Source organism: Lipotes vexillifer, unplaced genomic scaffold (genome assembly GCF_000442215.2).
Source record: "Lipotes vexillifer unplaced genomic scaffold, Lipotes_vexillifer_v1.1 scaffold537, whole genome shotgun sequence".
NCBI lineage: Eukaryota > Metazoa > Chordata > Mammalia > Artiodactyla > Lipotidae > Lipotes > Lipotes vexillifer.
Window position 1 is genome coordinate 1117548 of NW_006776635.1, and position 11586 is coordinate 1129133.

The window sequence follows — 11586 nt, forward strand, 5'->3', positions numbered from 1 at the left end:
GAATGGCCAGGCTACAGTTAGTACACTTTCTTTAGTAATCTTTAATTCTCACCTTGTCTGCAGATCCAGACTTTTGGTTTATAGGCAAGGCCCACTCTCTGACTTTATGTTGGGTTGCTTACCTTTCAGGGAACTGTTCTCTCCATCACAACCCCAGGCAGCCTCTTCACCTTGAACTTGCTGTGGAAGTGCAGCCCTGGGGGAGTCTCTGCTCCCACTCTGAGCCACCATTTTATCCTCTCCTGGTAGATGTGAGGGAAGGAATCATATGAAGGGAGGATTGTGAAGGACTCTGTTTATTTCCAATCAAAATAAGATACAGTAGATTCTTGACATTTGTGAGGGATACAGCCCAAGACCATCGCCAAGCCTCAACCTGAAAAAAATCATTGTAGCATGTAATTCCTCCCTTCAAATTACTAAAGTATAACTGAAAAATGTAAATGATCTCTCTAGACCTTAAATACTTATCTCACTTGATGAGCAACTTTGGTACTGTCGAGAGCACTTGTTGAAACAAATTCACACATCTTTTCTACTTACTTCCTTTTGGAGCATTTGGTAGTTCTGTTCACATAGTGTGTCTGAGTCATCATTGCATTTGACATTTCATCCTTTGATTTATCCGAAACTTCTGTTTTGTGGCTGGGACCTATCACTTTCATAAACATTTCCGTATTCTCCTCGTTCTGTCATCAACACTAGAATCAACTAGCACTTGCTTTTGTTTCATTTCTTAACAAGAAACAAAAGTTTTTATCACTTTATTTACAGTGGTCATAGCACTCAGACAAAGCGCTGTGACTCAGAGCACACCTGGACCTTGGCCGGGACTCTCAGTTTATGGAGTATTATTCAGAATCATGTCTCTGCAAAATGGCAAATTACTAAATGTCATGGGAACTTCAGCTGTCACTCAGGAATGGTAGAAACCATAAATAGTCTGTGAATGCCAAGGTTCTACTGTATGTTTTTGATACCTCAGTTGTGGAGAAGTGAACCCGACCCTTTCTCTTTTCACCCATCTGTGGAGCTGATACATTTGCATATATAGTTAAATACCTACTAGTTAAATTACCCAAGAGCTTTGGGGAAGTTGATTTTCCTAGCACCTTCTAGTCTATAGCTTCATTTGTTGGCATCAGTAACAAGCTAAGTATTTTTCGTAAGAAGACATGCCTTTCAAAACATGGAGTACTTTAAATAAATATGAAACAGGATTTTAAAACATTTTTTTTTAATGTAACCTTTTTTCTTAGAAAAATCCCACACATTTAAACATTCAACAGGTACTAAAGGGTACACTACACAGAGAGAAGGTTCCCTGCCTTGGTTGTCTTTCAGTCAGTCGTTGCTCCTTCCTGGATGCAGCCAGCGTTACCAGCTTCTGACAAATCCTGGCAAAGGTAGGCTATGCATATATAAGCAATACACGTATTTATATGTACCCCATTTGTTTTACACAAATGGTAGCACACAGTTTTTATACTTGCATAAAATTTTAGTATTAATAGTATCTTGGGGCTCTATCTATATCAGAATGTGAAGAGTTTCCTCATTGTTCTTTGGGGTTTTTTTTGGTTTTTGTTTTTTTATTTATGGCTGTGTTGGGTCTTTGTTGCTGCGCGTGGGCTTTCTCTAATGGCGGCGAGCGGGGGCTACTCTTTGTTGTAGTGCACAGGCTTCTCATAGCGGGGGCTTCTCTTGTTGCGGAGCACGGGCTCTAGGTGCACGGGCTTCAGTGGTTGTGGCGTGCAGGCTCAGTAGTTGTGGCTCGCGGGCTCTAGAGCACAGGCTCAGTATTTGTGGCACATGGGCTTAGTTGCTCCATGGCCTGTGGGATCTTCCCGAACCAGGGCTTGAACCCGTGTCCCCTACATTGGCAGGCAGATTCTTAACCACTGCACCACCAGGGAGGTCCCCCTCATTGTTTTTTAACCATTGTATATGGCTGTACCACAACTGTCCTTTACTGATGGGCAGTCAGGTTGTTTCCAGTTTTCTAACATTACAAACAGTGCTATAGTCCATGAATCACCTTTTACATTTTTTTGTACATGTAAGTATCTATAGGATAAATTTTTAGATGTAGAAGGGCTGAGTTGGAGAATATGCTCTTGAAAATTGATCTCCATGGAGGTTGGTTGAATCAATAGTGCCACCATCGGTATATGAGAGGGCTTGCATCTCCATATTCTTATAACATAGGATTTTTAAATGTAAGGTGTTAACTAATTTCATCACCACCTAATGTTTCTAGATTACTAGTGGTACATGGTAGGCTAGGGCTTCCAGAGATTTCTTTGCATGAGAGATGGAGGAAGTGCATCCATTCGATACATGATTCCCAGGGAGAGTCAAGTTGCACAGCTTTGGTTTAGAGACAAGGAGTGGTGCAGGAGAGAGAGAAGAGGTAGTTCTGATGACAGTGTTAAAATGTCATTTAGTCTGTCCTCCAGCCCTTTTGCTGAATTCTTAGGGCAAGGAAATTGTAATAAAAATGAGTAAAAGCTAAAGTGAACTGTTTCACAAAAGAGGGACTTTGGGAGTATAATACATTTGCATTGGTGCCAACAGTAATGGTCTTCACCTTCAGTAAAATTATCAGCTCCTTGATGAGACATCCGCAATGGGCATTGGTGGGAGCACATTGGGTGTCAGTACCCTTGATATTAGCCATTGTCAGCCATAACATAGGTGAGTGGGAATCAGAAGCTGCATGGATGCAGTTGCTGGATATCTGATCTCGAAAGCTGTCCCTTTTGACATCAGCAGTGGCTGGAGACCATTAGCATTTAGAAGAGGTTAGGAGAAAAGTGGTAGATCTTGGCTAATAACACAGAGGACCCATCATGGTACATATTTAAGATACTTCCTTAGGAAATCTCAGCAGCATTAACAAGAGATTTGGGGTATGATTTTCTGCAAATGAGAAATACTATTTGTGACTTGTATTGTGAGTGACCGTTATCTACCTGGTTTTCAGGCCCGTGGAATACAGGTTACACGTGGGATGATGGAACAGTACCAGGTGAAATTTAAAGAAAATATAAAGCATAGCATTTCTAAGTACTAAAAAAAAAAAAAAAAAAGCTAACTCCTATGCGGATGTATTTTTCTTAGGTGTGAAGCTACAGCAAGGGCCAGCATTTGTCCAAAAGCCTGGTTACACCTGCAGGAGTGTATAAGGCATGTGACTGGTAGTCTTCTGTCACATGTAAAGTGGGGGACGAGAGGCTGAGAACTTCTAACCAGAGGTATCAAAGGGCTGTTAACCCTGTGGGAACCTGTTGCAATGGCAGGAATTAGTAAAAACTGTCCTGTTGCCAAAATCAAATGAATCAGAGGCACTGGCTTTGGCTATGGAGCCAGCATATTGGCCACCTTTGGCCCTGCTGTACAGGCGGCAGGGGCCTGCCAGGAACAGCCCACAAGCAGGTAGCCACAGAGGAGAAATATTTCGTATCAGACTCTATTTCCAGGGATTTCTCTTCAAATAGAAGAGTAAGTGTTGGAGAACAGCTGGTTCCCTGGTGCCCTGAGAGAGAGGAACAGAGCAGGGCAGCCAAAAAAAAAAAAAAAAAAGCTTAACTCTTAGAAGCACAATTGGTTGAAGTGAAAAGGCTTTGTATGTTTGTATACAAGTGCACACACTTACAGAAGATGAAAAAGGAGGACGACTTAGGGTGTCATAAAACCAGCTTCTGTTCAAATAATATTGGTAGCTGGTTGTTCTACCTGATTAGGAGATGGTGGGAAAATGCCTAATCTATTGTAGCTGTTCAGACTTCATGCGATAGTGAAAGTAGCCAGTGGCTTCAAAATTGGATAAAGGAAAGGACAATGTAGTGAATATTTTTATGCTATAATATTTTATACAAAATGTCCACAAGCCTTAGAATGAAACAATGGATGGAAACAGTTTTTATAAATTTTAGATATGTGCTTGCAGGCAGAGTATACTATGTAACATTACCAGTGTTTTGTATAGCAAAAGCATATTCTAATTATTTCCTAAAATATGTAATAAACATTTACTGCAGCTTTTGTACAGTGATAGCTTTTAGATTACCCCGATTTTCTATTCCTCCTCCTGGTCACAGACAGCATTTTTGCTCTTATAAATTTCATACATTTATGGTTTTTAGGTAAGAAAAGACCAAAAGTCTATTTGTGTTGAATATGTGTCTCAATGACATTTTGTTAATAAGCATATATTTGATGGCACTTTACTAAAAAGGATACATGTTGTACTGATCTACATAAATCGAGAACTTTGGACCTAGTAAACTGGTTTCTGGACTTGCTGTGTTCCAAGGAGTAAAATGGGGAAAAGTAGGCTTAGCCAGATTCTCAGAGCGGGTAAGACTTTGAGACAGCACAAGACAGTGGTTGAGAAAAAAGCCCAGGGTTGGAATCAGACTGACCTGGGTTAAAATCCTGGGTATGCCACCAAGTGTGGTTTCGGGTGAGTTACTGAACTCTGCACTTTTTTTCAGTGTCGACTAGAGGGATGATAGAACCCATCTTTCTGTGAGAAACAAATAAATGAAATAGTTTGTGTAAGTTTTCTGATGTTTTGAATGCTTTTCTGGAAGAAGATGCGATTGAATTAATAAAGGAAAAATTTTTCTTATTAAAGGATCACTCAGGTTTTACCTGGTTTATCCACCAGGGGGAAAATTATTCTATTACTCTACTATCTATCAGGAAAAGCTGCCACTCCTACCTTAGAAAGTCAGGTTTGTTGCTGATCTTTATGTATTTAGTGAGGTAGGAGTCATAGAGAACTTCAGTATGAGTCTTAATTTATTTCATATTTTTACTATTTCTTAGATTAATTCTTCCTCAGGCCTTTACAACCTATTTCCTGTTTTGAGGATTAAGTCTTAATGATAAAGGAAGAAAGAATATTGAAGCATCTAGTAAACTCCAACAGAAGATAGCTATAATTCAAAGAAACACAGGGTTTTGTTTTGTTTTTTCCTATTGACTATTAAATGTGGAATGTAGTGTAATAACCACCCTGGACCCTTCACTCGTCTTTATCCTCACAGTTCCAACATGTTGCCGGTCTTATTTCACCATTTTATCCCTTAATTAATTTGTAGCAACTTCCTCACTTTATATCACTTCATTTCACAATTTCAGCTTGTATCTCTAAAATACGAGGAAGACCTCCTCTCTTTAAAGTATGTATCATCATCATCCCTCAAAAAAAAGCAATGGTATTTCTCTAATATCATCAAATAGTCAGTTGGTACTCATGTTTCTCCTCCTGTCGAATCATCTTTTTTCTTTTTTTTTTTTTAAGATTTTTTGATGTGGACCATTTTTTAAAAACTTTTCTTTATTTTCTTTCTTTATTTTTATTTTTGGCTGCGTTGGGTCTTTGTTGCTGCGCATGGGCTTTCTCTAGTTGTGGTGAGCGGGGGCTGCTCTTCGTTGCAGTGCGTGGGCTTCTCATTGCGGTGTCTTCTCTTGTTGCAGAGCACAGGCTCTAGATGTGCGGGCTTCAGTAGTTGTGCCTCGCGGGCTCTAGAGTGCAGGCTCAGTAGTTGTGGCACACGGGCTTAGTTGCTCTGCGGCATGTGGGATCTTCCTGGACCAGGGCTCGAACCCGTGTCCCCTGCGTTGGCAGGCGGATTCTTAACCACTGCGCCACCAGGGAAGCCTGATGTGGACTATTTTTTAAAGTCTTTATTGAATATGTTACAGTATTGCTTCTGTTTTATGTTTTGGGTTTTTGGCCCCGAGGCATGTGGGATCTTAGCTCCCCAAGCAGGGATCAAACCCACACACCCTGCATTGGAAGGCGAAGCCTTAACCACTGGACTGCCAGGGAAGTCCCTAATAATCTTTTTTTTTTCCTTAAATAATTTAAATCAGTGTTCAAACAAGATCTATGAAATGCAGTATTGCGATTGGTTAATATGTCTCTTAATCTAAATTTCAAATTTCCTCTTTCATTTGTTTATTAGTTATTCCTTACAATTTTTTGTGGGTGCCGAAAACAAGTTTTTAATCCTGTATAGCAGTGGCTTTCAGACTTTTTGGTCTCAAGTCTCTTTTATGCTCTAAAAAATGAAAAACCCAAAGAGCTATTGTTTGTGTTATATGTATCAATATTTACTGCCTTAGAAATTAAAGTATATTGGTTATTATGACTTATAGTAAACTGATTACCTTAGTATGTATAAGCACAACTTTTATGAACTATAATCACAGTTTCCAAAATTTAAAAGAAAAGGTGAGAGAAGTACCACTGTTTTACATTTTTGAAAATCTCTTTAATGTCTGCTTAATAGTAGAGAGCTGGATTCTAATACCTGCTTTTCATTCAGTCTGTTGCAATATTTTGTTTTGGTTGACGCATATGAAGAAAATCTGCTTCACACTGGTATGGGGTTGGAAAAGGGAGGATTAAGTTTTTCATTTAATGATGGACACTCTTCTTTAATATTACACCAAAACTTGACATGTGGTAGTTTCTTAAAGGTTAGTTGCAGTGTGCAATTTGAAATCCTATCAGTGAGCTTTCTGTACTCTGTCACATTAAAATCCATCAGTCTGTGTTGCACTTTGAATGGAACCTTTAGCCATGCTTAATTTTGTAACTGTAAGCATTGGTCATTTGGAAAAATCACTTCACTGAGTTATGTAGATCTTCCAGATGTTGACATATTTCATTATGAAATATTTTTAAAAATCATATTCATGAATATCTCCACCCATCTCCTTAGAAAAGTCTATAGCTTTTGGGAAGCTGTCAGGCTCATGGTGGTGGATACAGGTTTTCCAAAATGCTGAAATTGTATCATTAGTAACGAATGCTGTCAGTGTGACAGAGTATTTTCCAAATATCCAAACTTGAATAAACATCGTTTTTTAAGTAAAAGTGGGATTCCATTAAAAAAAAAAAAAAAGCAGCTTGTTCAGCTTGCATCTCAAACAATTCACAAGTGCTTTCCCTTGAGACGGCCTTGGTATTTTGGCATGCCCGAGTACTTTGTGCATACTTCTGTTTCATCACACAGAATATTAAAAAGATATATATTCAAATATCGACTTAATAAAATTTATTATTTTACTTCATCAAAGGTGTTTTTTTAGTGAATCTGACGTTTGTTTACTGTGAGTGCATGCTGCTGAAGAATAAAATGACTACTACTGCAGCTGGGTGCCACAGCTTCAGCAGTTTTATCCACTATTGCTTTGCACCATCAGTGTAAATGTCAACATAGTGAGGAAGGCAAATAACGTGTTAATATTTTTATGAAAGTAATTTTGACTTCTTGGACCTTTTGGAAAGGTCTCAGGGTTCCCAGTACAATCCATGTTTTGCTTCTTATGTCTTTATGGTGTGATTTCACATGTTCCTTTGTCTCTGGTATTTCCTGTAAATAGACTTGATCACAACAGATTTGATTTAGTTTTTTCCTGGCAAGAATACTTCATAGGGCTTCCCTGGTGGCGCAGTGGTTGGGGGTCTGCCTGCCGGTGCGGGGGGCGCGGGTTTGTGCCCCGGTCTGGGGGGATCCCGCGTGCCGCGGAGCGGCTGGGCCCGTGGGCCATGGCCGCTGGGCCTGCGCGTCCGGAGCCTGTGCTCCGCAGCGGGAGAGGCCGCAGCGGTGGGAGGCCCGCGTACCGCAAAAGAAAAAAAAAAAAAAAAAAAAACTTCATAGATGGTGTTGGGTTGGTAGGTATTCTTAGAAGGCATTGATGATCGTTGTTAGAGTCATTATTTTAATGGTTGCAAATGGCTATGTTTCAGTTCTATCATTCCTTCTCTGTTTATTAGCAAGAATTTTTTTCTGAAAGGAAACTTCTCACCAATGATTTGGTTACCCTGAGATACAGTTTTTATCGATCTCATGCAATATGGGCAGGATAAGTCCTTGTTTATTTTTCCAAATAATAAGTTGGTTGGTTCCCTTGTATAATCAAAAGGTGATCAGTGAGGTGTTCTTGGTTGGTTGGTTTGTTTTGAATATCGTTGTGAACTCATAATGATTTAAACTTATTTGATGTGTTTCAACTCACTGCAGCTAATATCCTGACTTTGGCCAACAGAAGCCTCTTCAAGTTTGCTTCTGAGTCCCTTTGGTATGACCTCTGCTGTCTTTGATAGCTTCCTTGCTTTTTTTTTTAACAAGATGTTCCAGGCTCACCTTGCACATTTCCTGCCACCTCTGGGAAGGCCTGGGAGAAATGGTATTTAGAGACCACAATCTGAATACTAGGCTGTTAATTACTATTGACTGATGGTTGTTTCTAGAGTTTGTCAGTGGGCAAAGCTAGAAAATATGCATATTTTTTAAACATAAAAAATGCATCATGAAATTATACAGATACTTCCATTCAGATTTAGGACCCATTGATCTTCGATCACTTGTCAGTGACACCAACATAATTATTTATTTGTTTTATCCCATACCACACAGCAGTTTCAGAATAACAATATCAATACTACCGCCAATGGATATATGATTACGAAAAAGCTTGCTTTGAAAATGAAAATTAAGAGCATTATCACAGTGTAGCTAGCCAAATTGGTTATCTTAACATAGCCTAATTGTGTTTGCTGTACATTTTGAGACTGTTTTCCTGTTTCTCAGAACATCAACTTGGCAGATATTTCAACTGAGTTAAATAAATCAGTTTCACGAAAGAATCAATCATACTGTATATTCATTGTATTGATAGAACAGACTTACCTGTCAAATTTAGTGTAGATGGCATTCAATAATGGACTGAATTTTCTTGTCCCTTTTTTTAATCTAAATGGCCTCTTTTTCAACATTTTTATACTGGATACTATCCTTTATCCACATCTACTCTCTTTTGAATGTCTTGGGGTGGGGGGAACTCCTTAGAGGGTGAAGAATTCTGTCCATATGTCATCATGATTTTTTGTTCTAAGTGAATATGCTATGAAAACAATGAATTCCTCTTCTAACAATAGCAAAAATTTACCATGGGACTTTTTGTTTAACCTAGAACTTTTATTAATATATTTTCTCCTGTAATTTACCATGGATTGCACTAGGAAAAATATTTTTGAAGCAATTATTTCTAAATCTCTGGATATGGGATATTATGATCAAGAAAATTATGTAATTAAGGGAAATTGAAGCAATGATCACTAAAATAAAAACTGATTTGCATGTAGAATATTTAGTGATATGCCTTTTTTTCCTTTTCCAGGTTAAAGAAAAATCATGACTGAATCTGCCTCTAGCACAAGTGGTCAAGAGTTTGATGTATTCAGTGTTATGGATTGGAAGGATGGAGTAGGTACGTTACCAGGAAGTGATTTAAAGGTAAGCTGTCTTTATTACATAAAATTGTGTGTGTGTGTGTGTTTATCATTAAAATGAATTTGAGCACATATGTGAAATAAGGATTAAAAGCATTAAGCATAGTGGCTGTAGTTTTATATGATGCTTGGTCCTCAGCATCTCAAGATGATAAACTGCCGGTGGTTTGGCAGAAGCCTTTGTCAACTGGGGTAGGGGACTTAGAAGTATTTCTGCAGTCTGTACGCATTTTGTAGAAATTCATGTATAGCTTCAAGGAAGATGGTTTCAGGTTTTAGTCTATCAGGATGGCCAATAAATGTAAAAGTGGTAGACTTAGAAGGTCTAGCTTTGTATACTTTTTGTAGTAATGGGCTTTGTAACTTGAAGTGAAAAACCACACTCCCTGTGTCCTAGTTTTCTTATTTTAAAACTGGATAATGTTAAGATATTGAATAAACAGGACTGTTCACCTCCCTTAAATTATTTATACTGTAAGCTGTAAATATGGATTTTTGTGTAATCACTTGTTCAGAAGCTGGTCCTTCCTGTAAATGAGACTGCTTTTGTATAGCTGAGAACTCTCCTCAGAGAGTACTGCTTCAGTCTGCTCCTTTTCTAGGTGCTTAGCCTGCCCCTTCTCCCCAGCCCCCCAAAGCCACTCCAGGACCACATCCGCTGCACCCTGGGACAGGGTTGTGCAAGCACCCACCTGGAAAGTCAGCCACCCCACCTCTCATTTCTAATTTGCTTTTGCTCTGATCCTGTCTCTGGGACCTTGAACCTGTCCGTGGCCCTTTAGACTTTGTGTTTGTACTTAGTCACTCAGGTGTTTGAACATCCGACCTCCCTAACTGGCCGTCTCTTGGCTTGCCTTGCTGATGCTTGGTGTTCTGGCCTGTCTTGAATAGAAATTCCTGCCCCCTAATATTGACTTCTTGGAATCCAATCCCTTTTAGTGGCCACTTGACAAGTATCTGAGCCAAAACTGTTCTAGTCCATCCTCAGTGGTGAGATTTGGACAGTTCACCTCTTGTTGGAAAAATACTTAGATTTTAGTTGGTTTAGGTTTAATTAAGTGCAGTGTGCCAACATATCTATCTGAGTTTAGTTTAACAAAAATGTTGCAGTGAGGTTTAGTGAAATACGGAAAGGAGATTCGGTTTTTAGTTTTAGTTCTATGTGACCTTGAACAAGTCAGTTAATCTCTTTGGGGCCAATTTCCTCTTTGGTAAAATAAGGAATTAAATGAATGCCAAGGGTTTTATCTTCTCTAAGATTCTCCAAATGTTCATCTGGATTAGATATGATGGAAATAGAGTGCTGAAATTTTTGAGAAAGAAAAACTCTTCAAGATTCTGATAGTGTCAGCCACATAATTAGCTAAATGAGCTTTGTTATTTAAATTCTAAGTTTCACAATCTTTATCTGTAAAATGGGGTTATAGGATCTATGTCATAAGCTGGTTATAAGGATTGAAAAACATAATATATGTAAAACATGTAACAAATTGTATCTTTTCTTGCTTTATGGTATATTATGTAAACTGCCTTTTTTTTTATTGCTTCAGCGTCTTATTTTTCTTGTACATTTTTATTCCTTCTGAATGGCTTATTTTTTTTCCATGTAGGTGGATGATGAAATTTATAATTTTTGTTCAGTTAGATTTTGACAATAGAGTGAAGTCTCCATCCCTAAGAAATTTAGATTGCCTAAAGGTTTTCTAAGCAATGGATTTTAGGAATTAACCTATTACTTTTATAAAGGTAATCAGATAATTAAGCCACTTAGTGGGTATTATAATCTGGGTTATTTGATTTGACTTTTAGACTCATCTAATTACTTGGGTAATTGCCATGTATCCAGTTCACTTTATCTACTGTTGACAGATACCCTATTTTAAAAAAATAATTTAAAAAATTTTTCTACTTTATAACCCTTTTTATCTGAGGAGATTCAAAGACTAGCCAGTTGATTATATTGCTTAGGATATCTGATTCATTTGCTCCTCGTATTAAAATTTGAGCTGCCTAAGAGAACTGCTTAAGCAATTGATTTTTCATAATTAAGTTATTGGAAAGAACTTTGAATAAATCATGCAGTTTACTCTCCCGCATCATGCTCTGCCTATTTGACACTGGAAGCTTCTCTTTTTTAATGGGCGAAGGCCTGTGGCTTTCTTAATGTGCGATCCCTAAGACAACCAGCTGAAGTTACTTCAACTAATACATAGAAGTTGGTTTCTTATCATGGGAACAGGTTTTTTTTTTTTTTTTTTTTTTTTTTA

The 11586-nt window shown here is 38.3% G+C and overlaps 1 protein-coding gene across 4 annotated transcripts in view; it reads left to right on the forward strand.

Moving 5' to 3' along the window:
- The window catches only part of L3MBTL3 (L3MBTL histone methyl-lysine binding protein 3), a 117562-nt gene that overhangs the window by 11537 nt on the left and 94439 nt on the right, over window positions 1–11586 (forward strand). For 2 of the 4 annotated variants that reach the window (XM_007450526.1, XM_007450529.1), the window contains exon 1: window positions 9222–9323. In XM_007450526.1, coding sequence (XP_007450588.1) covers window positions 9222–9323 — 102 coding nt within the window. Of the gene's footprint in view, window positions 1–9205; window positions 9324–11586 lie in introns of those variants that run through there. The other 2 variants (XM_007450528.1, XM_007450527.1) reach the window with 2 other exon arrangements.